This window comes from Seriola aureovittata, chromosome 10 (genome assembly GCF_021018895.1).
Source record: "Seriola aureovittata isolate HTS-2021-v1 ecotype China chromosome 10, ASM2101889v1, whole genome shotgun sequence".
NCBI classification, from domain to species: Eukaryota; Metazoa; Chordata; class Actinopteri; order Carangiformes; family Carangidae; genus Seriola; species Seriola aureovittata.
The window spans coordinates 28,227,704-28,253,841 of record NC_079373.1 but is presented as its reverse complement, the minus strand read 5'-3'; the positions used below and the strand labels follow the sequence as shown (position 1 = coordinate 28,253,841).

Genomic DNA, 26,138 nt, shown 5'->3' with positions numbered 1-26,138 from the left:
TAGTGATGTTAGCAGCAGTGTTAGTGTGTTAGCAGCAGTGTTAGTGTGTTAGCAGCAGTGTTAGTGTGTTAGCAGCAGTGTTAGTGTGTTAGCAGCAGTGTTAGTGATGTTAGCAGCAGTGTTAGTGATGTTAGCAGCAGTGTTAGTGTGTTAGCAGCAGTGTTAGTGTGTTAGCAGCAGTGTTAGTGATGTTAGCAGCAGTGTTAGTGATGTTAGCAGCAGTGTTAGTGTGTTAGCAGCAGTGTTAGTGTGTTAGCAGCAGTGTTAGTGATGTTAGCAGCAGTGTTAGTGTGTTAGCAGCAGTGTTAGTGATGTTAGCAGCAGTGTTAGTGTGTTAGCAGCAGTGTTAGTGATGTTAGCAGCAGAGTTAGTGGGTTAGCAGCAGTGTTAGTGATGTTAGCAGCAGTGTTAGTGTGTTAGCAGCAGTGTTAGTGTGTTAGCAGCAGTGTTAGTGTGTTAGCAGCAGTGTTAGTGATGTTAGCAGCAGAGTTAGTGGGTTAGCAGCAGTGTAGTGATGTTAGCAGCAGTGTTAGTGTGTTAGCAGCAGTGTTAGTGTGTTAGCAGCAGTGTTAGTGTGTTAGCAGCAGTGTTAGTGTGTTAGCAGCAGTGTTAGTGTGTTAGCAGCAGTGTTAGTGATGTTAGCAGCAGTGTTAGTGATGTTAGCAGCAGTGTTAGTGTGTTAGCAGCAGTGTAGTGATGTTAGCAGCAGTGTTAGTGTGTTAGCAGCAGTGTTAGTGTGTTAGCAGCAGTGATAGTGTGTTAGCAGCAGTGTTAGTGTGTTAGCAGCAGTGTTAGTGATGTTAGCAGCAGTGTTAGTGATGTTAGCAGCAGTGTTAGTGTGTTAGCAGCAGTGTTAGTGATGTTAGCAGCAGTGTAGTGATGTTAGCAGCAGTGTTAGTGTGTTAGCAGCAGTGTTAGTGTGTTAGCAGCAGTGTTAGTGTGTTAGCAGCAGTGTTAGTGTGTTAGCAGCAGTGAGTCAGACAGGGTTGGGGTGGGGGGATTGATCTGAGCACCCTGAGCAGGTCGGAGCTGCTGATCCTTTAAGCCTCTTCCAGGCATAATCTGTGTTCTGATATAAAAGAGCAGTGAGGGAGTCGCACCTGTCACAGGTGAAGAGTTACGTTCTACAGCCTGATCACACAGACGTATCATGGTATCTGTGAGAAACTAACTCTGGTGATGTCACAGTGATGTCATCAGGGTTTATATAGCCCTTTAACAATGTAACAAAGTTCTTTACAAGATGACATAAAACCAGAGAATAAGAGGAGCTCAGAGGAAGACTGAACAGTACACAACACACCACAACACACAACATAACACAACACAATACACAAATTGCTGCAAAAAACACTGCTGCTAACATCACTAATACTACTGCTAACAAACTAATGCAGCTGCTAACACACTAATACTGCTGCTAACATACTAATGCTGCTGCTAACACACTAATGCAGCTGCTAACAAACACACACTGCTGCTAACGTCACTAATGCTTCTGCTAACATACTAATGCTGCTGCTAACATACTAATGCAGCTGCTAACACACTAATACTGCTGCTAACACACTAATACTGCTGCTCACAAACTAATGCAGCTGCTAACAAACAAACACTGCTGCTAACACACTAATGCTGCTGCTAATGTACTAACAATTAACTTTATAAAAAATCATCATAAAACAATTATTCTTGTGTTTCTGATCATTCACATGGATCTTTAGCTGCAGCCTCAGACTTTTCTGATCAGATGTGCAAAGAGATCAATATTTCATTGAACCTTGAAGGTTTTTGAGGATCAGGACGTGGACACAGTGAGGATGTCTGGAGTTCTGGCTCCATAGTAACGACCAAAGCAACAGCAGAATCTGATTCTCCTGCAACACAACACTAATTAGTTTCATTATCAGCACACACGTTTACTTTGTGTGATTGTCTAGCACAAACAATGAGTGTGATTCCATTTGAGGACGAGCTGATGGTGTTTGGACACATTAACATGCAGCCTCCCCCCTGTTATTTTACTTGTGTTTCATGATGCTGCAGCACCGCAGCCTTGAAGTGTTAATGAAGAGTATTCTGGGATGTTGGAGTGGCCCCGCGGCTCCATTCATCTGAGGATGAGCTGCATTGAAGTGAGCCGGCACAAAGGCCCCGCTGGTGAACTGGTCCTGGGTCAGCACACGGAGCACATATAGCTGCTGAGTTAAAGAGTTATTTTAAATCAGCAGCTTAGTCTCTCTCTCTCTCTCTCTCTCTCTCTCTCTCTCTGTGCTCCTGCCTCTCTTGCCCTGCCTCTCTCAGTGAGCGTCTCCTCTCCCTCTGTGCAGGACGGACTGAGCCTCCTCTCAGGTTGTATTCAGCTGAACTGTGTCTGTGGTTGTGTCAGTGCTGCTCCTCGTGTTTTCTGTGGTTGTGGAGGTTTGATCTGCTGGACCATCACAGTCTGGTCTCTGGACCATCACAGTCTGGTCTCTGGCCCATCACAGTCTGGTCTCTGGATCATCACAGTCTGGTCTCTGGACCATCACAGTCTGGTCTCTGGACCATCACAGTCTGGTCTCTGGGCTCTGTGTCCTGTGTGACCTGTAGATCAGCAGCCTGTTGTGTTAGATCTGGTGTCTTCAGACAGTTTCAGTACACCTGGGTGTTGGTCCCAGTTCTTCTTTCTGTAAATGTGATTTTCTAGCAAACAGAAGTTGTCAGATGTTAAACGTCTGATCTTCAGCAGCAGCTGAACGTAGCTTCAGTAAAATATGATCAAAATACATGAATAAAATCAGAATCTGTTTTTCAGTTTGTTTTGTGTGGTTGGATTAAATCTGTGTTAATTAAAACCTTCTGGAGTCTGTCTGCGGCCACAGTTTTAATTTACAGTCACATAACTTTATTTATGATGTAGAGACCAGGTGAGGAAATCAGTTCAAGGTGCTGATGTGGGACTTTCACACACGATTGCATAGAGTCTCAATTGTTTATATTTTCCATGATTTCAGTGAAAAAGGCACAATAATCATTTGGAATAAAATCCCTTTACATGTAAATAGACATATAGATATTATAGTTTAATTTCTTACATATTTCTGCTATCTTCTATTGGTGTGGACAACTAGTAAAACAATAGTTTTTACAACTTTGAGCTTTTCTACAATAGTATATTGATTGATTGTGACTAAAGACATGAAGACTTTAACAGGTGCTTGTGTTATATTTCATATACCTTGGGTTCCTGGTGGTTTATAATTTGTCAGATTTACAGCCGAGTTTGTGCTGAACAAAGGAAACAATGCATGTAGGACAGTTTAAAATGTGCTGCACAAAGACAGATATTAATGCATAAAAACATAATAGAAATGGACATCAGAGGGTTAAACTGAGTCAACAAAAGATAATCTGAGCTGACGTTTATTACTGATACAGACAAACTCTCCTGGTTTCCACTTGTTTGATCAGGATTTGAAAACGTCTCTGTCTGATGGAAGCTCCAGGTCTGAAGCTTGAGCTCAGTCCTGTCTCCTCCTCTGTGTGAGCGACTGATGGAGAGAAACAGCTGCTGGAGCTGAGTCTTCGTCACTGCCATTAAACCCACCTGTCGAATCAGGTGTGTGTTAGCTTTCCCAGTGTTCTCTTACTTTCTAATTTGATTATTAATAGTTTTTTTTTTTATCACATCATGAAGTTGATCACTATCAGTATGAAGTTTGTACAGTCTCATTCAGTGACAGAACTGGACCTGGTCCTGGTCTACAGGTGGACCAGAGCATCTGGAGGACTGGTATTCACACTGTAGGGACATTTTAAAGTGAGGTCTGGGTCCTTGTTCTGGGTTTGGTTGCAGGTTGGTGGACTCTGGACTTCAGATCAGTTCTAGTACAGAAGTGAGTCTGGAGGTGGTGGAGGTTCTGGTGAGTTGGTAAAGTGTTGGTGAAGGAGACACAAAGGAGGAGTAGTGGGCTCTTTACTGACTGTCTGACTGACTGTTTATTGTAGATCTTGTGAACTTTTGTTTGATAAAATCTCATCAAAGCACAAAAACCTTTTTGTGGTATTTTGCCTTTTTGTATTTGTGTTTTTTCCACTGATCTGGTGTCTGACTACAAACTGACCTCAGATCAGACCAGAGTGACTGAAACACAGAGGTCTACTGTTTGTAGCATTAGCATTGTAGCTAACACAGCGTCATTTAAAAACAGCTTCACCAGTCCAGAACCAGACCAACCAGACCGGGGGTGTTGGTCTGGTTTTTGACTTGTTCTATAGAGTCCGTCCTCCTGTAACAAACGAGCACACAGTGTGTACACATGTTATGACATCATAGTTAGGTTTGATAGTCAGGCGACATCTAGTGGTCGTAGTAATGGTGACAGGAGCAAAGGGAGAAGTGTTGTTGACGTAGTATAAAGAGAGACAAAGTCCATGTCAGGAGGTGGCGGATGGATGAATGTGACAAAAGGGGAGCGGTGTGTTCAATTCCCACGTTGTTTCTATTATCCATGACCATTTGCTGTTGTTATTGTAACCATGACAACAAAGATCGTCGAATGTTGAGGAAGTACTTACTTTAACCCAAATCACCATCTTTTCCTAAACCTCCCCAAGCCATGACTGTTACTATAGTAACCATGGTGGCAAAGGTAGGAACACCACTGGTGGTACAGCCTGCATGTTCATTACCAGTAACCATGACAACCGAGGTCATGGTTACACTCTGTGAGGAGACACTGGTTTGGTTCGTATCAGAGGTTTGATGATTAAAACATGACAAACCTGCTTTAATGAACTGAGACAGCAGGACAGTTTATCATCTATGGTTAGATACTCACAGTCACATGATCAACATGATGATTCATGTTGAGGATTAGCTAGTTAACGTGCTAAGCTAATAAGCCAGGTATGACGAGCACATTCACTGATACCTGCTAATTAGTGCTAACATATAAATCAAATAACACTAGAGTTTCACTCACCTCTAAAAACAGGAGCTCAGACTTTTTCAGTAAGTCAGCTGTTAGCAGCTAGCTAACTGTGACAACACCCACCTGTCACTCAAAGAGGCCACGCCCTCAGTCCTCCATAACTGTAGTCCTTAATAAAATGTAAGGTGAGTTATATAAACAGGTGAGTTATATAAACAGGTGTCATGAAGGAGGAAATTAGCTTTAGAGACCAAAACAGTTTTTGTACCAGGCTGTAAACATGTTTATTTCTGCTGTAAAGTTTGAAATCTGACTCACTGTTGGAGCCAGACTCTAGTGGTCATTAGAGGAACTTCAGCTTCTGGTTCTTCACTGTTGATGCTTCATGTTTCAGTCTGAAGGTTGATGCTTGGTTTCAACATGCTAACTGCTAACTGCTAACTTTTGTGTGTTTGAGGGCGTGGCATCAGGTGACCAGAGCGCACCTGAAAACCAGTGTACATGTTCTCCTGTGTTTGACATTTTCCACTGTGTGGTGAGTACATGATTATGTCACCAGGTCAGACAGGTGAGAGGTGAGGCTGCAGACTGACAGTGAGGACGAGCTCTAGGAATAGAGAGGTTTCCCTGCGGTGTGTGTGTGTGTGTGTGTGTGTGTCACTAATCAGCTGCTGCTCTGTCACAACGGTGATAATCAGCAGAGTCACCTCTCATTCTGTCAAGTGCTGCTGCCGTCACATCCTGCAGCTAAGCTGTTGTCATAGGTGATCCTGAACGTACAGCAGAGAAGAGTCACAGTGAAGGCATCACACATCACACAGTAAACATCAGCAATATACACAGTGGAAAACAAAGTCAACGGTCTATGACTGAACAGGTGCAGGTCTTTAACCACCAAAAGCAAAAAGGAAATCCTTCACACCTGTAACACCTGTAAACAGCTCTGACATCATTTTTTTCAAAATCCGTAAATCTTTTAATCCTGTTGGATAGTGAAACTCCAAACACCTGTCTGATCAAATGAGTGAATGCTGTGATTAAAGGGACAGTTCGGGTTTTCTGACGTGGGGGGTGTGTGAGGTCGTCATATACAGTCGGTACATTACCTACAGTAGATTATGACGGGTGCGCTCCCAGTTAGGAGATCTGACAGCAGCATACTGCCTCAGGCCTCAGGTCTCAGGTCTCAGGTCTCAGGTCTCAGGTCCTCAGGTCTTCAGGTCTCAGGTCTCAGCTCTTCAGGTCTCAGGTCTCAGGTCTCATGTCTCAGCTCTTCAGGTCTCAGTTTTCAGGTCTCATGTCTCAGCTCTTCAGGTCTCAGTTTTCAGGTCTCAGGTCCTCAGGTCTTCAGGTCCTCAGGTCTCAGGTCCTCAGGTCTCAGGTCTCAGGTCTCAGGTCTCAGGTCTCAGGTCCTCAGGTCTCAGGTCTCAGCTCTTCAGGTCTCAGGTCTCAGGTCTCAGCTCTTCAGGTCTCAGGTCTCAGGTCTCAGGTCCTCAGGTCTCAGGTCTCAGGTCTCAGGTCTCAGGTCTCATGTCCTCAGGTCTCAGGTCCTCAGGTCTCAGGTCCTCAGGTCTCAGGTCTCATGTCCTCAGGTCTCAGGTCCTCAGGTCTTCAGGTCTCAGGTCTCATGTCCTCAGGTCTCAGGTCTCAGCTCTTCAGGTCTCAGGTCTCAGGTCTCAGGTCCTCAGGTCTCAGGTCTCAGCTCTTCAGGTCTCAGGTCTCAGGTCTCAGCTCTTCAGGTCTCAGGTCTCAGGTCTCAGGTCCTCAGGTCTCAGGTCTCAGGTCTCAGGTCTCATGTCCTCAGGTCTCAGGTCCTCAGGTCCTCAGGTCTCAGGTCTCAGGTCCTCAGGTCTTCAGGTCTCAGGTCTCAGCTCTTCAGGTCTCAGGTCTCAGGTCTCATGTCCTCAGGTTTCAGGTCCTCAGGTCTGTGTGAAGAAGGTCAGAGAGATGTGTTGCTGTGGGCGGGGCCACCAGGAAAAAATGTGTTTTAGACACTTTTAAAATGCAGACAATCCAACATCTGTTTCATGTAGAATATTTCAGCTCTCCAGCTTAATGTAGCGCACTGTAGAAAGTGTCATAATAAAGTGCTCTCTATAGGTGCATGTGCGTAGGAATACGGTAGTTCAGCGGTTGAAAAATGTAGTGCCAAAGGTTCTGTTCTGAAAATATTCTACATTAAGCCTAATTTAAGCAGATATTGGATTGTTTTGGTGGGCGTTTTTAAAAGTGTCTAAAACACGTTTCTTCTGGTGGCCCCGCCCACAGCGGGGGTCGGCTCTCCTACCTGGGAGCGCGCTCATCATGATCTGCTGCAGGTAATGTACCAACTATATCTGATGACCTCAAACAACCCCACGTCAAAAGACAACAACTGTCCCTTTAAAAAAACATAGTACACTGTTCCTAGTTCTTGTCGCCTAGCAACCTGGACAACGCGTAACTTTTTTTCACAGTAACTTTTAGTGTTCAATGTCTTGCCTTTAACAGTATTGTTAGCTGTTGAACTGAAACACAATACTGACATTTAATGGAGTGATTCTCAGACTCTCTGTCACTGTTTTCATTACCACAGCGCAATGCATCCTGGGATATGTTGGACCAGGAAGGATCCACCTGTTGCAGCCTGTGAAACAGGGCAGTGTAGTCGGTCTTCAGCTGCGGCCTCTGAAGGATGAGACACAGCTCACATTTTTGTTTAAAAAAGTTACGCGTTGTCGGGGTTGCTAGGCGACGCAACAGTAAAGGTGGGAACACCGAAAATCCTCCATAGACCACAACGTCTCATTTGAAGGATGCGGCTCCTGAAGTTGGACTCAGCTCCAGGTACCTGTCAGGTGTGTGCTGCTCTCTCACCTGTAACAGCTGAACACCTGGCAGCTTGTTCTGCAGGTGAACAGGTGTACTACTCGGTCACAGACTAATTCCTGGTGTAATATTTGTGTTGGAGGGCGAGGAGCCAGCAGGAGCCCGGGCCTTAATTACTGTTGTTGTGAGTCACAGTGATGATGACAGCTTCCTGTTGTCATGCTGTTCCCCCTGTGGAGACGACCCCTCCGCCCCCTCAGACTGTTTCATAATTCATGTTGGCCACAGGTTGAAGCTGTGACCTGTTGCCTTGGTAACAGGAGCAAATCGTCCTGAAGACACAACCCCTCTCTTGTCCTCTTAGTGAGTGTTGTAGTAAAAGAACTTGTAACTCACCTGTTGTTGATTCAATGAGAAATCTGCAGGTGACAGAGACACCTGAGTGAGATGTAACGTGCGTTGCTAGGTAACAGACATAACAGTTGATAACTGATGTGTTTAGGATTTGATTCTGTAATGAATCCAGTCTTCTTCTCTTCCTGTCCTAAGACTTGAGACAGGACCAAGTCTGAACAGCTGATCTGGGATCAGGCACACCTGCTGTTTCCAGTTCTCCTTTGTAGTCCGGGTTAGCTGCTGCTAACTGCTAGCTGCTAACCCTGCAGTCACACTGGACGACTGGATCAGGTTTTTAACACAGTGAGCCAGGTATTAACCTGAAGGTGACACCTGCACAGGTGTGTCAGTGTGTGTCAGTGAGGAGGCTGAGACTGTTGTAGCTGCCAGATGTTTGCAGATGTTCCAGCTGCATGAGGCTGAGACTGGTGGTCCAGCAGGTCTGATGTGCTTTACAGACTTGGGGTGGTGCTCCTGCAGCTCTAACTGGTTTTTGTCCAACAGAGCGCTGCTCTTCAGGTGTCTGCCCCCCCCCCACCCGAGTCCAACATGGACACGTTTTTCCGCCGTCACTTTAAGAGGAAGGAGGCTGCACTGCAGGTGGAACCTGAGGCCACATCCGGCCGCCAGCGAAGGCCCAGCGTGGCCGTCCCCACCAGTAAGGCCCGCCGCCGGTCCAACGTCGGCCTCCCTTCCTCCACCCTGACCCAGAGGCGACGGTCCAGTGTCCAGCTGCAGGGTGCGTTGCCCTGTGCGGGCGGGGGGCGTTTGGCGAAAGCATCCAGACACAGCAGGTTGGCAGGACACGGTCGCAGGCGCTCCAGCACCACCACTCCCAGCCTGAACCCGAGGTTCGCCGTGAGCAGGAAGAAGGTGGGGAAGCTGCGGACCATCGACACCCACCTACTGGGGCCGTCCATGCTGCTGGCCAGTCTCATCCAGATGGCTGAGGAGGAGGAGGAGGGGCTGGAGGCGGGGCTGCTGACTGGAGAGCAGCAGGTGGAGGTGAGGGGCGGGGCCAACAACAGGAGGATGTTCTCACGCTCCAGCAGCCTCCACTCAGACGGAGATGAGGACAGTGACGATTACTCCAGCAATGACGACAGCCAATCAGAAGCCAGTCAGCCGTCAGAGGTGGAGCAGCTGGCCGAGGAGGAAGACGACGCCTCCTGGTCCCCTGATGGACACGTCTCTCACTCCTCCACCCTGGAGGTGATGAGAAAGGTCCCGCAGCTGCCGTCGACCTCGCGGCCCCTGATCCGGGCCCCTCGCTGCCTCCGCAGGAACTCGTCTCAGGTGTGTTCAGGTGACTCGGCTCCTTACAGCCGCTGCCGCGCCTCCATCCAGAGGAGGAGGAGGAAGATCTCCACCATCTCCAAAGCTGGGAGCCCCTGGCCTGGGAGAGGGCCCCCGCTGCCCAGCCGCAGGGCCTCAGTCTACTACCTCACCCACCCGGCCTTCTACAGGGGCCCCGGGGCCCTCAGTCCTCTGGGGGCCCACGGCTACGACTCCCGCCTGGAGAACTGGAGCGCCTTCCTGCTGTATGTAGCCGGCTACTGTTTGATAAGTTAGCTTAACTCAGTTAGCTCAGCTCAGTTAGCTCACCTAGCTCGATTAGTTCAGCTCAGTTAGCTCAGCTCATCCTCAGTGTGTTGAAACACTCGTCTCTGAGTGTGTGTTCAAGTGTGTGTTTTCCTCCTCCCTCCTCTGGGTGTTCACCTGGTTTCCTGGTTTTACTGCAACATGTCACCTGGCTGAAGAGTTGTTTGTAGTTTTAGATCTGATGTGGAGAAAGTGAAAGTAGAGAGGTGATGATAAGGTTCAAGATTTCTTCATTTGTACCTGTAGATGTTCTTAGTGCAGAGGAGACAGGAAATACAGGTGAGGAGGCAGAGTCATGAAGGGATGGAGGATGATGACACAAACATCCTCATTAGCAGCTCACACAACAACGACTGATCACAGCAGCTCTGTTGCTAAGGTTCATGAATGTGTGTGTGTGTGTGTGTGTGTGTGTGTGCGTGCGTGCGTGTATGCTTGTGTGTGCGTGTGCGTGTGTGTGTGATGTCACAGCATAGTCAATAGTTCACTTATAAACACAGTAAGAACCCCCTCATGCAGACACATGGGGTGTGTGGTGAACGCTGGTTGCTCCTGATTGGCTGACACATACAGTATCTGTGTGAGTCACCTCATCAATAAAATGGTGTGATCAACAGGTTCATCACTGCAGTAAATCAGTGCTTACTATATATGAGGCTCCAGGTAACCATGGCAACAACAGTAGTGATGACATGAACAATTGCAATCAGACAAACAAATTAATGGTTGAATCAGATTTACTGTGTCTATGATGATGAAGGATCATGTGACGTCTCATCGTGGTGTTCATGAGACACTTCTAGAGCTCTCGGACCTGCCGAGACACTCTGTCTGCAGCAGGGACGGACTCAGACTTGTCTACACCTGGTTTGTCCTGCAGAGTGAAGGCCTTCATCCTCCACCATTTAAAGGAAACATTAACACAAATAAAACTATACATTAATAAAGTCAGAATCAAACAGTGCATGTCTCTTGTGGTTTCAGGAAAGCCATCGCGAAGTCAGGTCTGCAGCATGCGGCGACTCCGCCGAGCATCTCAACGTCCAGTCAGAGCGACCTGCTGCAAGAGCCCAGTAGCACCGTGGACTGGAGCGTGAGTCACTGACAGATAATATCCTCACTAATATCAGTCACTGCTCTCTGCACACACTCAGTCTAATGTTAACTGATCAATAATAAGGAACTGTGGCTCTCAGTCCAGATGAAGCAGTTTAATGTCTGAGGAGGGAGACACTGTGAATCCTTCTTTAATGAAGATGAAGACACAACATGAAGGAGGTGGGAGCAGAAAGACCTGAGGTCTCAGGTCCTCAGGTCTTCAGGTCTCAGGTCCTCAGGTCTTCAGGTCCTCATGTCTCAGCTCTTCAGGTCTCAGCTCTTCAGGTCTCAGGTCTCAGGTCCTCAGGTCTCAGCTCTTCAGGTCTCAGGTCCTCAGGTCTTCAGGTCCTCAGGTCTCAGCTCTTCAGGTCTCAGGTCTCAGGTCTCAGGTCCTCAGGTCTCAGCTCTTCAGGTCTCAGGTCCTCAGGTCTTCAGGTCCTCAGGTCTCAGCTCTTCAGGTCTCAGGTCTCAGGTCTCAGGTCCTCAGGTCTCAGCTCTTCAGGTCTCAGGTCCTCAGGTCTTCAGGTCTCAGGTCTTCAGGTCTCAGCTCTTCAGGTCTCAGCTCTTCAGGTCTCAGGTCTCAGGTCTCAGGTCCTCAGGTCTCAGCTCTTCAGGTCTCAGGTCCTCAGGTCTTCAGGTCCTCAGGTCCTCAGCTCTTCAGGTCTCAGGTCTCAGGTCTCAGGTCCTCAGGTCTCAGCTCTTCAGGTCTCAGGTCCTCAGGTCTTCAGGTCCTCAGGTCCTCAGCTCTTCAGGTCTCAGGTCTCAGGTCTCAGGCCCTCAGGTCTTCAGGTCCTCAGGTCTTCAGGTCTCAGGTCCTCAGGTCTCAGCTCTTCAGGTCTCAGGTCCTCAGGTCTTCAGGTCTCAGCTCTTCAGGTCTTCAGGTCTCAGGTCCTCAGGTCTCAGCTCTTCAGGTCTCAGGTCTCAGGTCTCAGCTCTTAAGGTCTTCAGGTCTCAGGTCCTCAGGTCTCAGCTCTTCAGGTCTCAGGTCCTCAGGTCTTCAGGTCCTCAGGTCTCAGCTCTTCAGGTCTTCAGGTCTCAGGTCCTCAGGTCTCAGCTCTTCAGGTCTCAGGTCTCAGGTCTCAGCTCTTAAGGTCTTCAGGTCCTTAACCACAGACATGGACCACAGTAATAAGACGCCTCACTGTGGGTTTTGGTTCTACAATATAAAACAAAGTGAGGAGAGACTCCTGATGAAAATCAAACACTTTAAAAGTAGAGCTGCAGAATTCATCGAAATCTCAATATGACCAAGTGTAATATCCAAATCTGAAAAAAAATCACTGTTAGCATTAGCATTGTTAGTACCATCAGTGTTGTGGTGCTACAGAGATGCCCTGGCCTACAGATCATATTCTCCAGTCATAAAGAGAATTTGCAAAAATAATCACAATATGATTTTTTTGCGTATTGTGCAGCTCAATTTAAAATAAATAGAGAAGCGCTATTAGCATCATGTGACCCTGAGCAGGACTGTGGTCCTGAACATGTTTTTGTGTTTCCCACTCTTTTCCGTCACAGGATAATGCCCAGTTCGGGGACCACATCTGGTTTGAGACCAGTGGGTCTGGAGACTTCTGTTATGTTGGAGAGCAGTACTGCGTCGCCAAGTCGCTGGTGAGTCACAGAGTCATGTGACCTGCTCAGTGGGTGTTTCACAGCTGTCACTCTTTAAATGAATAAATGAAAGATTTCAAACATTTTAACTTCCCTCATTTCAGGGGTCTGGAGGGCAAGAAAGTATTTTTTATCTTGTTATCTTGAGATAACCCCCCACCCCCCGCCCCCCTGCTCATAGTGTTTACAGTCTCTCTTACTACACAACAACTCTGTTCTTGTTTTCTGCAGCAAAAGTCTGTGGCGAGGAAGAAGTGTGCCGGGTGTAAGATCTCAGTCCACACCATGTGTATGGAGCAGCTGGAGAAGGTAAAGCCTGGACCAGGTCTGGATCAGGTCTTTACAGGTCTGGATCAGGTGTAGATCAGGTGTAGATCAGGTCTAGAACAGGTCTGGATCATGTTTAGATCAGGTGTGGATCAGGTCTAGATCAGGTGTAGATCAGGTCTAGATCAGGTCTGAATCAGGTCTTTACCAGGTCTGGATCATTTTTAGATCAGGTGTGGATTAGGTCTAGATCAGGTGTGGATCATGTCTGGATGAGGTGTGGACCGGGTCTTGATCAGGTGTGGATCAGGTGTAGATCAGGTGTAGATCAGGTCTGGATCATGTCTGGATCAGGTCTTTACCAGGTCTAGATCATGTTTAGATCAGGTGTGGATTAGGTCTAGATCAGGTGTGGATCATGTCTTGATCAGGTCTGGATCATGTCTGGATCAGGTCTGGATCATGTTTAGATCAGGTGTGGATCAGGTCTAGATGAGGTGTGGACCAGGTCTGAATCAGGTCTGGACCAGGTCTGGATCAGGTCTGGACCGGGTCTGGATCAGGTCTGGATCATGTCTGGATGAGGTGTGGATGAGGTGTGGACCAGGTGTGGACCTGGTCTGGATCAGGTCGGGATCATGTCTAGATCAGGTCTGGATGAGGTTTGGATGAGGTGTGGACCGGGTCTGGATCAGGTCTGGATGAGGTGTAGACGAGGTGTGGATCGGTTCTGGACTGGGTCTGGACCGGGTCTAGAACAGGTGTGGACTAACGGAGTTAATGATTCTCTCTGTCTCTGTGATCAGATCAATTTCAGGTGCAAGCCATCGTTCAGAGAACCAGGATCCCGAGCCATTAGAGAGGTCAGTGAGTCACTGCTGTGATGTCATCGACTCTGTCACATGATCACAACACATTCACTGTCACATAAACAACATGAACTGTTGATTCACTGTTTCAGTCCAACGTGGTGAGACATCACTGGGTCCACAGGAGACGTCAGACAGGGAAGTGTCGACAGTGTGGGAAGGTGAGTGTCACCTGTCTGTCTCTGTCTCTTTCTGTGTCTGTCTCTCTGTCTCTCTCTCTCTCTGTCTCACTGTGTGATTGTCTCTCTCTCTGTCTCTCTCTCGCTCCCTCTGTCTGTCTCTCTGTCTCTCTCTCTCTCTCTCTGTCTCACTGTGTGATTGTCTCTCCCTCAGGGTTTTCAACAGAAGTTCTCGTTCCACAGTAAAGAGATTGTTGCGATCAGCTGCTCGTGGTGTAAACAGGCGGTAAGGTCACAACCTGTCTGTCTGTCTGTTTCAGGTGCAGACCTGATACCTGATTGGGTAACAACACTATAATAATCAATAACAGCCCTCCTCTTCTTGTATTGATAACTAATAGAACTCAGTCCAGGATTAGCTAATGTTAGCTTGTCTTCCTCCTGTGGTTACCGGGGGGGGGGGGCTGTATCTGCTGTATGTGAGCTAACCCGAGGATATCTGAGCTAGCCAAGGCTATCTGAGCTAACTGAGGCTATTTGGGGCTAACTGAAGCTATCTGAGCTAACTGAGGCTATTTGGGGCTAACTGAAGCTATCTGAGCTAACTGGGGCTATTTGGGGCTAACTGAAGCTCTCTGAGCTAACTGAGGCTATTTGGGGCTAACTGAAGCTATCTGAGCTAACTGAGGCTATTTGGGGCTAACTGAAGCTATCTGAGCTAACTGGGGCTATTTGGGGCTAACTGAAGCTATCTGAGCTAACTGAGGCTATTTGGGGCTAACTGAAGCTATCTGAGCTAACTGAGGCTAACGGTTGTGAATGCTTTATATATTTAAATACCAAAGGATGCGTGCGTCAGTCAATACAGGTGTGTATGGTGTATCATACCTTTATTCTGGGTGGGCAGCTGTTGGTGACTTCCTGTCAGGTGACTTCCTGTCAGGTGACTTCCTGTCAGGTGATTTCCTGTCTATGACTTCCTGTCTGTGCTTCAGTATCACAACAAGGTGACATGCTTCATGCTGCAGCAGATAGAGGAGTGTTGCTCTCTGGGCGCTCACGCTGCCGTCATCATCCCCCCTACCTGGATCATCAGGGTCCGTCGACCACAGGTGCGCGCACACACGCGCACACACGCGCGCACACACACACACACACACACACACACACACACTAGGACTACACTTTCTTAACTGTCAGTGGATTTATTCTGTGTCATGGTTCAGTTTTATGCAAAACTGTTAATTTGTATTTTGTGTTTGTATTTGTCGTCCATGTTTCATCACCCAATCTTTTTGTTTGTCGGTTTTCTGATGAATATTAGTGAATATTGGTGATTAGTAGTGAATTAGTTGGTTGTTTGATGACAGAATTAAACCAAACTCAATCGTTGGTTAACATTTGTTGTTTTAAAATGTTCTCTAGCAATACATTTATTTGACTAACTTGTAAAACCTCTTCTGCAGTGACCCACTCCTGTGTGGTTGTTCAATTTGACAACACATTAAAATCTTACTGTTCGTGCACAGTTTATTAGCAGGGTTCTGCACAGTTAGGGTTATGGATGTGGTCTGTTAGATCTGGATCAGCTCTGAAACCAGTGTGAAACCAGGTCCAGCTCCTCACACAGTAAAATGAAGGACACCTCTCTGTTTGTCTTCGTCCTGCAGTCGTCTCTGAAGTCCAGTAAGAAGAAGAAGAGGACGTCACTGAAGTGCAACAAGACGAGTAAGAAGGGATCTGAGGTGAGGAGCAGAGATTGTTCACATATAGAAATCACAGAATCTATATCACAGCTGTTATAAATTAAACTTCGTGGTGCTGCAAAGATACATCACTCTCCAGATGTTAGCTAACATCAGGTTCAGCAGATGGAGCCTCAGCTGCTGTTTCTTTAAATCACTTGTCCTTTATCAGCAGCATCAGTCTGACCTTTAATGACCCTGAATCGTCACAGTGAGTCTGAGGAGCAGCTGCAGTAAAAATAGAGTATTTGATGTATTAAGGTTAATGAGGTGGGAGAATGTAATGTAATAAGGTTAATAGCTCAGAGTCAGACTGCGGCTTTCTGTTGTGTCTCTCAGCTCCAAGATGGCCGCTGGAAGCCTTTCCTGGTGAAGCCCCTCCCCTCTCAGCTCATGAAGCCTCTGCTGGTGTTTGTCAACCCAAAGAGCGGCGGGAACCAGGTAGTTCAACTCATCAACACATCAAAGCAGTGACCACAGGAAGGATTAACAACAACCTGTCTGACTGACTGACTGATGATTCTGTCTCTTCTTCTTTAGGGAGCCAAGATCATCCAGTCCTTCATGTGGTACCTGAACCCTCGACAGGTGTTCGACCTGACCAAGGGGGGGCCTAGAGAGGGGTAAGATCAGCCACTTGGACCCTCAGGGGGGTTGGGCGGGCACATCTTAGTTCCCTTGTTTGATCGCTCCTTGTATGACCCAGAAATGTTGAGGTGCTCCAGTTTCCTTATTCCTGATTGGAGGAGTGTGTGTGTGTGTGTGTGTGTGTGTGTGTGTGTGTGTGTGTGTGTGTGTGTGTGTGTGTGTGTGTGTGTGTGTGTGTGTGTGTGTAGGAGGGGGGGGGCTGTTTCAGAGATCTATTAAAGAACCAACACATTTTTTATTAGAAAGGTGATTGATGCTGCAGCTGATTCTACTTCACTGAAATCACTCTGCCATCACTCTGACATCATGCTGACATCAAACTGACATCACTCTGACATCACTGACATCACTCTGACATCATGCTGACATCACACTGACATCACTCTGACATCACTGACATCACTCTGACATCATGCTGACATTCCGCTGACATCACTCTGACATCACTCTGACATCATGCTGACATCACTCTGACATCACTCTGACATCATGCTGACATCACTCTGACATCACTCTGACATCATGCTGGCATCACACTGAAATCACTCTGCCATCACTCTGACATCACTCTGACATCACTCTGACATCACTCTGACATCATGCTGGCATCACACTGAAATCACTCTGCCATCACTCTGACATCATGCTGACATCACACTGACATCACTCTGACATCACTGACATCACTCTGACATCATGCTGACATTCCGCTGACATCACTCTGACATCACTCTGACATCACTCCGATGACAAGGAAAAGTGTGTTTCCTCCTTTCCTTTCACATCTTTTCCTCACTTGCTGAGAGGGAGGGGCTAAAACACGAGTGAAAGAAAAATGGAGGCAGTTTATTCTTTCCTCTTCAAGCCCCCCCCCACTTCACCTCAGTCATCCCCCCCCCCCCCCCCCACCTCTCCCCAGTCTAACCAGTCTGACCAGATCTCTCCAGTCTGACCAGTCTGACCAGTCTGACCAGTCTCTGTCTCTTACAGGCTGGAGCTGTATGCCAAAGTGCCCAACCTGAGGATCTTGGCCTGTGGAGGAGACGGGACAGTGAGTCCAGCAGATTAAAATAATAAATCAATAAAATCATCAACTCAGACTCAGAACTGACATTAGTTACATTTTTAATGACATTAATGTAAATAATGTCAGTTGATCATCTCTCTCTCTTCCTGCTCTGGTTCAATGTTTCACTTGAATGTTGCTGAAATGATCTTGTGTTGACGTTAACTTGAACTTTGGCACCTCCCAGTGGAGAACTGAGAACATTGTGTGTGTGTGTGTGTGTGTACGTGCATGTGTACGTGCATGTGTACGTGCATGTGTGTGTGTGTGTGTGTGTGGGTGTGTGTGTTCAGGTTGGATGGATCCTGTCGGTCCTGGACCAGTTGAACCTTCGTCCTCAGCCTCCCGTCGGGATCCTTCCTCTGGGAACTGGTAACGACCTGGCTCGGACTCTGAACTGGGGCGGGGTGAGTTCTATTGGTTCTACAGGTTCTAGTGGACTCTACTGGTCCTACATCTTCTAATTATGTTAACAACACTCATGTCCTCCTCCTCCTCCTCCTCCTGTCTCAGGGCTACACTGATGAACCCATCACAAAGATCCTGTCTCACGTTGAGGACGGAAACATTGTCCAGCTGGACCGGTGGAACCTCAATGTGGAGTCCAACCCTGAGGCGCGAGCGGAGGACAGGGACGAGCATCAGACAGACAAGGTCAGTGTCACACAGAGGTCAGAGGTCAGAGGTCACTCAGCCTCACGTTGTGTTTGACTCATGTCCCTGTTTGTCTCTCAGCTTCCTATTGACGTCTTCAACAACTACTTCAGTCTGGGCTTCGATGCTCACGTCACACTGGGCTTCCACGAGTCGAGAGGTAAGTCACACATTCACTCACTCACTCTCTCACTCTCTCACTCTGTCTCTCTTTCTCTCTCTCTGTCACTCACTCACTCACTCACTCACTCTCTCACTCTGTCTCTCTTTCTCTCTCTCTGTCACTCACTCACTCACTCACTCACTCTCTCACTCTGTCTCTCTTTCTCTCTCTCTGTCACTCACTCACTCACTCACTCTCTCTCTCTCACTCTCTCACTCTGTCTCTTTCTCTCTCTCTCTCACTCACTCACTCTCTCACTCTCTCACTCTGTCTCTTTCTCTCTCTCTGTCACTCACTCACTCACTCACTCACTCTCTCACTCTGTCTCTCTTTCTCTCTCTCTGTCACTCACTCACTCACTCACTCACTCTGTCTCTCTTTCTCTCTCTCTGTCACTCACTCACTCACTCACTCACTCTGTCTCTCTTCTCTCTCTCTGTCACTCACTCACTCTCTCACTCTCTCACTCTGTCTCTCTTTCTCTCTCTCTGTCACTCACTCACTCACTCACTCTCTCACTCTCTCACTCTGTCTCTTTCTCTCTCTCTGTCACTCACTCACTCACTCACTCTCTCACTCTCTCACTCTGTCTCTTTCTCTCTCTCTGTCACTCACTCACTCACTCACTCACTCTCTCACTCTCTCACTCTGTCTCTTTCTCTCTCTCTGTCACTCACTCACTCACTCACTCACTCTCTCACTCTGTCTCTTTCTCTCTCTCTCTGTCACTCACTCACTCTCTCACTCTCTCACTCTGTCTCTTTCTCTCTCTCTGTCACTCACTCACTCACTCACTCACTCTCTCACTCTCTCACTCTGTCTCTTTCTCTCTCTCTGTCACTCACTCTCACTCACTCACTCTCTCACTCTGTCTCTTTCTCTCTCTCTGTCACTCACTCACTCTCTCACTCTCTCACTCTGTCTCTTTCTCTCTCTCTGTCACTCACTCACTCACTCACTCACTCACTCACTCTCTCACTCTGTCTCTTTCTCTCTCTCTGTCACTCACTCACTCTCTCACTCTCTCACTCTGTCTCTTTCTCTCTCTCTGTCACTCACTCACTCACTCACTCACTCTCTCACTCTCTCACTCTGTCTCTTTCTCTCTCTCTGTCACTCACTCACTCACTCACTCACTCTCTCACTCTGTCTCTCTTTCTCTCTCTCTGTCACTCACTCACTCACTCACTCACTCTCTCACTCTCTCACTCTGTCTCTTTCTCTCTCTCTGTCACTCACTCACTCTCTCACTCTCTCACTCTGTCTCTCTTTCTCTCTCTCTGTCACTCACTCACTCACTCACTCACTCACTCTGTCTCTCTTTCTCTCTCTCTGTCACTCACTCACTCACTCACTCACTCTGTCTCTCTTTCTCTCTCTCAGTCACTCACTCACTCTCTCACTCTCCCTCTCTGTCTCTCTCTCTCAGTCACTCACTCACTCTCTCACTCTGTCTCTCTTTCTCTCTCTCTCAGTCACTCAGTCACTCAGTCACTCACTCACTCACTCTGTCTCTCTTTCTCTCTCTCTGTCACTCACTCACTCACTCTCTCACTCTTTCACTCTGTCTCTCTTTCTCTCTCTCTGTCACTCACTCACTCACTCTCTCACTCTTTCACTCTGTCTCTCTTTCTCTCTCTCTGTCACTCACTCACTCACTCACTCACTCTGTCTCTCTTTCTCTCTCTCAGTCACTCACTCACTCTCTCATTCTCCCTCTCTGTCTCTCAGTCACTCAGTCACTCAGTCACTCACTCACTCACTCTGTCTCTCTTTCTCTCTCTCTCTGTCACTCACTCACTCACTCTCTCACTCTGTCTCTCTTTCTCTCTCTCTGTCACTCACTCACTCACTCACTCACTCTGTCTCTCTTTCTCTCTCTCAGTCACTCACTCACTCTCTCACTCACTCTGTCTCTCTTTCTCTCTCTCTGTCACTCACTCACTCACTCTCTCACTCTGTCTCTCTTTCTCTCTCTCTGTCACTCACTCACTCACTCACTCACTCTGTCTCTCTTTCTCTCTCTCAGTCACTCACTCACTCTCTCATTCTCTCACTCTGTCTCTCTTTCTCTCTCTCTGTCACTCACTCACTCACTCACTCTGTCTCTCTTTCTCTCTCTCAGTCACTCACTCACTCTCTCATTCTCTCACTCTGTCTCTCTTTCTCTCTCTCTGTCACTCACTCACTCACTCACTCTCTCACTCTCTCACTCTGTCTCTCTTTCTCTCTCTCTGTCACTCACTCACTCTCTCACTCTCTCACTCTGTCTCTCTTTCTCTCTCTCTGTCACTCACTCACTCACTCACTCACTCTCTCACTCTCTCACTCTGTCTCTCTTTCTCTCTCTCTGTCACTCACTCACTCACTCTCTCTCTCACTCTGTCTCTTTTTCTCTCTCTCTCTGTCACTCACTCACTCACTCACTCTCTCACTCTCTCACTCTGTCTCTTTCTCTCTCTCTGTCACTCACTCACTCACTCTCTCACTCTGTCTCTCTTTCTCTCTCTCTGTCACTCACTCACTCACTCACTCACTCTCTCACTCTCTCACTCTGTCTCTTTCTCTCTCTCTGTCACTCACTCACTCACTCACTCACTCTCTCACTCTGTCTCTCTTTCTCTCTCTCTGTCACTCACTCACTCACTCACTCACTCACTCTGTCTCTCTTTCTCTCTCTCAGTCACTCACTCACTCTCTCACTCTCCCTCTCTGTCTCTCAGTCACTCAGTCACTCACTCACTCACTCACTCACTCTGTCTCTCTTTCTCTCTCTCAGTCACTCACTCACTCTCTCATTCTCCCTCTCTGTCTCTCTGTCTCAGTCACTCAGTCACTCACTCACTCACTCTGTCTCTCTTTCTCTCTCTCTGTCACTCACTCACTCACTCTCTCACTCTGTCTCTCTTTCTCTCTCTCTGTCACTCACTCACTCTCTCACTCTGTCTCTCTTTCTCTCTCTCTGTCACTCACTCACTCACTCACTCACTCTGTCTCTCTTTCTCTCTCTCAGTCACTCACTCACTCCCTCATTCTCTCACTCTGTCTCTCTTTCTCTCTCTCTGTCACTCACTCACTCTCTCACTCTCTCACTCTGTCTCTCTTTCTCTCTCTCTGTCACTCACTCACTCACTCACTCTCTCACTCTCTCACTCTGTCTCTCTTTCTCTCTCTCTGTCACTCACTCACTCTCTCACTCTCTCACTCTGTCTCTCTTTCTCTCTCTCTGTCACTCACTCACTCACTCACTCTCTCACTCTCTCACTCTGTCTCTCTTTCTCTCTCTCTGTCACTCACTCACTCACTCACTCTCTCACTCTCTCACTCTGTCTCTTTCTCTCTCTCTGTCACTCACTCACTCTCTCACTCTCTCACTCTGTCTCTCTTTCTCTCTCTCTGTCACTCACTCACTCACTCACTCTCCCTCTCTGTCTCTCAGTCACTCACTCACTCACTCTCTCACTCTTTCACTCTCCCTCTCTGTCTCTCAGTCACTCACTCACTCACTCTCTCACTCTTTCACTCACTGTGAAAAATGAAATAAAAGTATATCATGTTTAATATCAGCTGATCACAGACTGTGTTGTTGTTGTTGTTGTTTGTGTTTCAGAGGCGAACCCAGAGAAGTTCAACAGCCGCTTCAGGAACAAGATGTTCTACGCAGGGGTGAGAGTACTCACTGAGTCTGTCTGACCATCACACACTCAACGGTCTGACCTGTGTGTCTGTGTGTTTCAGACGGCGTTTTCTGACTTCCTGAGCGGGAGTTCCAAAGACCTCGCCAAACACATCAAAGTGGTGGTGAGTGGAAACACTGATGACATCACTCTGACTGCTTTTCTTTTTCCTGTTGTCAACAAACCTCATGAAAAACCGGCTCCATGTCAGTCAGTCTGTGCGTCACAGCGTCCTGCTGTGTGTCATGTTTGACAGTGTGTGTGTGTGTGTGTGTGTGTGTGTGTGTGTGTGTGTTCCCCCCCCAGTGTGATGGGACAGACCTGACAGCCAAAGTCCAGGACCTGAAGCTACAGTGTCTGCTGTTCCTCAACATCCCCAGGTACTTCTTCTCTCCTGTAGAAATCAGCGTGTCAGACAGGAAGTAGAAGCAGGCTGTGATTGGTTCACTCTGTCAGTTACGCATGTGTGTGTGTGTGTGCGTGCGTGCATGTGTGTGTGCGTGCGTGTCTGTGCATGCGTGTGTGTGTGTGTGTGTCTGTGCATGCGTGTGTGTGTGCGTGCGTGTGTGTGTGCGTGCGTGTGTGTGCGTGCGTGTCTGTGTGTGTGCAGGTACTGTGCAGGCACCATGCCGTGGGGTCACCCTAGTGAGCATCAAGACTTTGAACCTCAGCGTCATGACGACGGCTTCATCGAGGTCATCGGCTTCACCATGACGTCTCTGGTGAGCTCTCATCAGACCACATCAGACCACCTCAGACCATCAGACCACCTCAGACCACCTCAGACCATCAGACCACCTCAGACCCTCAGACCCTCAGACCACCTCAGACCACCTCAGACCACCTCAGACCATCAGACCACCTCAGACCCTCAGACCCTCAGACCACCTCAGACCCTCAGACCCTCAGACCACCTCAGACCACCTCAGACCACCTCAGACCATCAGACCACCTCAGACCCTCAGACCCTCAGACCACCTCAGACCACCTCAGACCACCTCAGACCATCAGACCACCTCAGACCACCTCAGACCATCAGACCACCTCAGACCCTCAGACCACCTCAGACCATCAGACCATCAGACCACCTCAGACCCTCAGACCACCTCAGACCACCTCAGACCACCTCAGACCATCAGACCACCTCAGACCACCTCAGACCATCAGACCACCTCAGACCCTCAGACCCTCAGACCACCTCAGACCACCTCAGACCACCTCAGACCATCAGACCACCTCAGACCCTCAGACCACCTCAGACCACCTCAGACCACCTCAGACCATCAGACCACCTCAGACCACCTCAGACCATCAGACCACCTCAGACCCTCAGACCACCTCAGACCATCAGACCATCAGACCAACTCAGACCCTGTGACCCTCAGACCATCAGACCACCTCAGACCACCTCAGACCATCAGACCACCTCAGACCACCTCAGACCACCTCAGACCATCAGACCCCCTCAGACCCTCAGACCACCTCAGACCACCTCAGACCATCAGACCCCCTCAGACCATCAGACCACCTCAGACCACCTCAGACCATCAGACCACCTCAGACCACCTCAGACCATCAGACCACCTCAGACCCTCAGACCACCTCAGACCACCTCAGACCATCAGACCATCAGACCATCAGACCATCAGACCATCAGACCACATCAGACCATTAGACCATCAGACCACATCAGACCATTAGACCATCAGACCCTCAGACCCTCAGACCACATCAGACCATCAGACCCTCAGACCCTCAGACCACCTCAGACCATCAGACCATCAGACCACATCAGACCATCAGACCACATCAGACCACATCAGACCATCAGACCACATCAGACCAGATCAGACCAGATGGTCGCCATTTCTGGCACAAGAAACATACATTTTACCCTCAGACAGATTTAAATAATTTGTAATTTATGTTTTAGATTCTCAGGATGTCAAAGTCACAGCTCTTAAATTTCCTCTGAACTTAATTTGAACAGCTTCTAACATGTCGTGAAACTTTCTGCAAAAAACACAATGTGTTTACAAACCATTTATCTTAATGATGAATCAAAAGTTCTGTAAGAATCGACAGTCTGCTTGTTTTAACTTTAGCTTGCTAGGCTAACTCGCTAGTGCTAGGCTAGTTAGCAACTTTTTTTGAGAGTAATATTTTTGCTGATATATACTTTGATTTCATTTTTTACAGTTAACTAAATTCTTCTTCTACAGTGTTAAAATGTTTGATTTGATACCTGGATCATTTTATGAGAAAATAGTGGATGAACACACTTTTTGAGCGGCTAACGTGTATTATCCAAAGACTAAAACTTCAGGAGGATTTGTGATGTTTCCAAGAACTTCACAAATCTGCTCATTTATTTTAATATTTCAGTAGCTTCAAGTTTCATTTGTCCCACATTCACTTTAACACCTCGTCTGATGTTTTATTGATTAGATTTAATCAGCTGTTTATTAATAGCCATATAATCCATACATGAAACCAGGAAACACCTTCGGGTCACATTATCTGATCAGCTGATGTCTATGTCCAGGCCACGCTGCAGGTGGGGGGTCACGGCGAGCGTCTGCACCAGTGTAAAGAGGTGACCCTCACCACCTACAAGTCCATCCCCATGCAGGTGGACGGGGAACCCTGTAAACTGGCTCCGTCCGTGATCCGCATCAACCTGAGGAACCAGGCCAACCTGGTCCAGAAGACCAAGAGGAGGATCTCCATGCCCCACCTCAACGAGTACGTCAGAACCTAGTCCCTCATACTGATCACCTGACCTGCAGTCCTCACTCAGTGTGTGTGTGTGTGTGTGTGTGTGTGTGTGTGTGTGTGCAGTCAGCAGCCCCTCCCTGACACGCTGCAGATCAGAGTGAACAGGATCAGCATGGCGGCCTACGAGGCTCTGCACTACGACAAGGACCAGCTGAAGGAGGCCTGTGAGTCCACGTCTTCAGAGGGTCCACCGAGACCTGATCAGTCAGTCAGCTGATGACATCACACGCTGATGACATCACACACTTGATATTCATCTATACTCACATGAACATGACTGGAAAACACTGACTTGACATGACTCCGCCCACTGCTGTTGCTACTTTAACCTGTACGTGTCCTCTCTCTCTGTGTCTGTCTCTCTCTTTCTGTCTGTCTCTCTGTGTCTGTCTCACTGTCTGTCTCTCTGTCTGTCTGTCTCTCTCTCTCTCTGTCTCTCTCTCTCTGTCTGTCTCTCTCTCTCTGTCTGTCTCTCTCTTTCTGTCTGTCTCTCTGTGTCTGTCTCACTGTCTGTCTCTCTGTCTGTCTGTCTGTCTGTCCGTCTGTCTGTCTCTCTCTCTGTGTCTCTCTCTGTGTCTGTCTCTCTCTTTCTGTCTGTCTCTCTGTGTCTGTCTCACTGTCTGTCTGTCTGTCTGTCTGTCTGTCTGTCTGTCTGTCTGTCTGTCTGTCTGTCTGTCTCTCTCTGTCTTTGTGTCTGTCTGTCTCTCTCTCTCTGTCTCTCTGTCTCTGTCTTTCTCTCTGTGTCTGTCTCTGTCTCTGTCTGTCTCTGTGTCTGTCTCTGTCTCTGTCTCTCTGTCTGTCTGTCTCTCTCTGTCTTTGTGTCTGTCTGTCTCTCTCTCTCTGTCTCTCTGTCTTTCTCTCTCTGTCTCTCTGTCTCTGTCTTTCTCTCTGTGTCTGTCTCTGTGCCTTTGTCTCTGTCTCTCTCTGTCTCTGCAGCCATGCCGCTCGGAGTCATCACCGTCCCCGGAGACAGTGACCTGGAGACCTGCCGCCTGCTCATTGAGCGTCTGCAGGAAAACTTAGACCAGGTACAGCAGTAAAACCCTCCAGACCAGAGTCCACAACCAGAATCCAGACCGGACTGGAGGTTACAGTAACATGAGTCCACCAGAGTCCAGTTCTCCTGAGAGACTTGTGTTCATGTGTCGTCTCTGTTCCTGCTCTTTCAGGACAGTGACACGATGAGGGGGGAGTGTCTATCTTCACAGAAACTGTCCCTGAAGTGGTGTTTCCTCGACTGTGAGTCCACATCAACACCCCCCCCCCCCCCGTCAGTCCGGCTCTCAAAGAACCTGACCTGTGTTCTTGTCTTTCAGGTACGACTGCAGACCGCTTCTACAGGATCGACCGAGCTCAGGTATGACAGCTGTTCACAGACCCCCAGCTGGTCTTAGTCCTCTGAACTGGTTTTATGAACAGTACAGGCTGCAGACGTCAGCTGGTTCCTGAGCTTCTCCTGGTTTTCCAGGAGCACCTGAACTACGTCACGGAGATCTCTCAGGAGGAGCTCTACATCCTGGATCCGGAGCTCGTATTAAAGGAGACCGTGGGCACCTCCCCTGGGATGCCGGACCTGGTGGACTCAGAGGAGCACCAGGACCAGCAGAGACAGTTCGCCTTCCCCTGCTCCCCATCCTCCCCCACCTCCTCAGACACACCCAGGTGAGGGGGGGGGGCTCAGGTCTAGATTCCTCCTCTAGTGTGAGAAGGGAGGTGTG

General features: G+C 48.2%; 1 protein-coding gene across 3 annotated transcripts in view; it reads left to right on the top strand.

The window, feature by feature from the left end:
- The window catches only part of LOC130176620 (diacylglycerol kinase zeta-like), a 45,792-nt gene that overhangs the window by 10,688 nt on the left and 8,966 nt on the right, over window positions 1-26,138 (top strand). For 2 of the 3 annotated variants that reach the window (XM_056387803.1, XM_056387802.1), the window contains exons 2-25: window positions 10,707-10,815; window positions 12,339-12,434; window positions 12,666-12,743; window positions 13,508-13,564; window positions 13,663-13,731; window positions 13,904-13,975; window positions 14,685-14,801; window positions 15,360-15,434; window positions 15,774-15,875; window positions 15,975-16,057; window positions 17,073-17,133; window positions 17,442-17,555; window positions 17,662-17,802; window positions 17,884-17,962; window positions 21,576-21,631; window positions 21,704-21,766; window positions 21,949-22,022; window positions 22,253-22,364; window positions 24,188-24,387; window positions 24,484-24,584; window positions 25,357-25,448; window positions 25,590-25,659; window positions 25,737-25,777; window positions 25,889-26,082. In XM_056387803.1, coding sequence (XP_056243778.1) covers window positions 10,707-10,815; window positions 12,339-12,434; window positions 12,666-12,743; window positions 13,508-13,564; window positions 13,663-13,731; window positions 13,904-13,975; window positions 14,685-14,801; window positions 15,360-15,434; window positions 15,774-15,875; window positions 15,975-16,057; window positions 17,073-17,133; window positions 17,442-17,555; window positions 17,662-17,802; window positions 17,884-17,962; window positions 21,576-21,631; window positions 21,704-21,766; window positions 21,949-22,022; window positions 22,253-22,364; window positions 24,188-24,387; window positions 24,484-24,584; window positions 25,357-25,448; window positions 25,590-25,659; window positions 25,737-25,777; window positions 25,889-26,082 — 2,256 coding nt within the window. Of the gene's footprint in view, window positions 1-8,654; window positions 9,662-10,706; window positions 10,816-12,338; window positions 12,435-12,665; window positions 12,744-13,507; window positions 13,565-13,662; window positions 13,732-13,903; window positions 13,976-14,684; window positions 14,802-15,359; window positions 15,435-15,773; window positions 15,876-15,974; window positions 16,058-17,072; window positions 17,134-17,441; window positions 17,556-17,661; window positions 17,803-17,883; window positions 17,963-21,575; window positions 21,632-21,703; window positions 21,767-21,948; window positions 22,023-22,252; window positions 22,365-24,187; window positions 24,388-24,483; window positions 24,585-25,356; window positions 25,449-25,589; window positions 25,660-25,736; window positions 25,778-25,888; window positions 26,083-26,138 lie in introns of those variants that run through there. The other variant, XM_056387804.1, reaches the window with a different exon arrangement.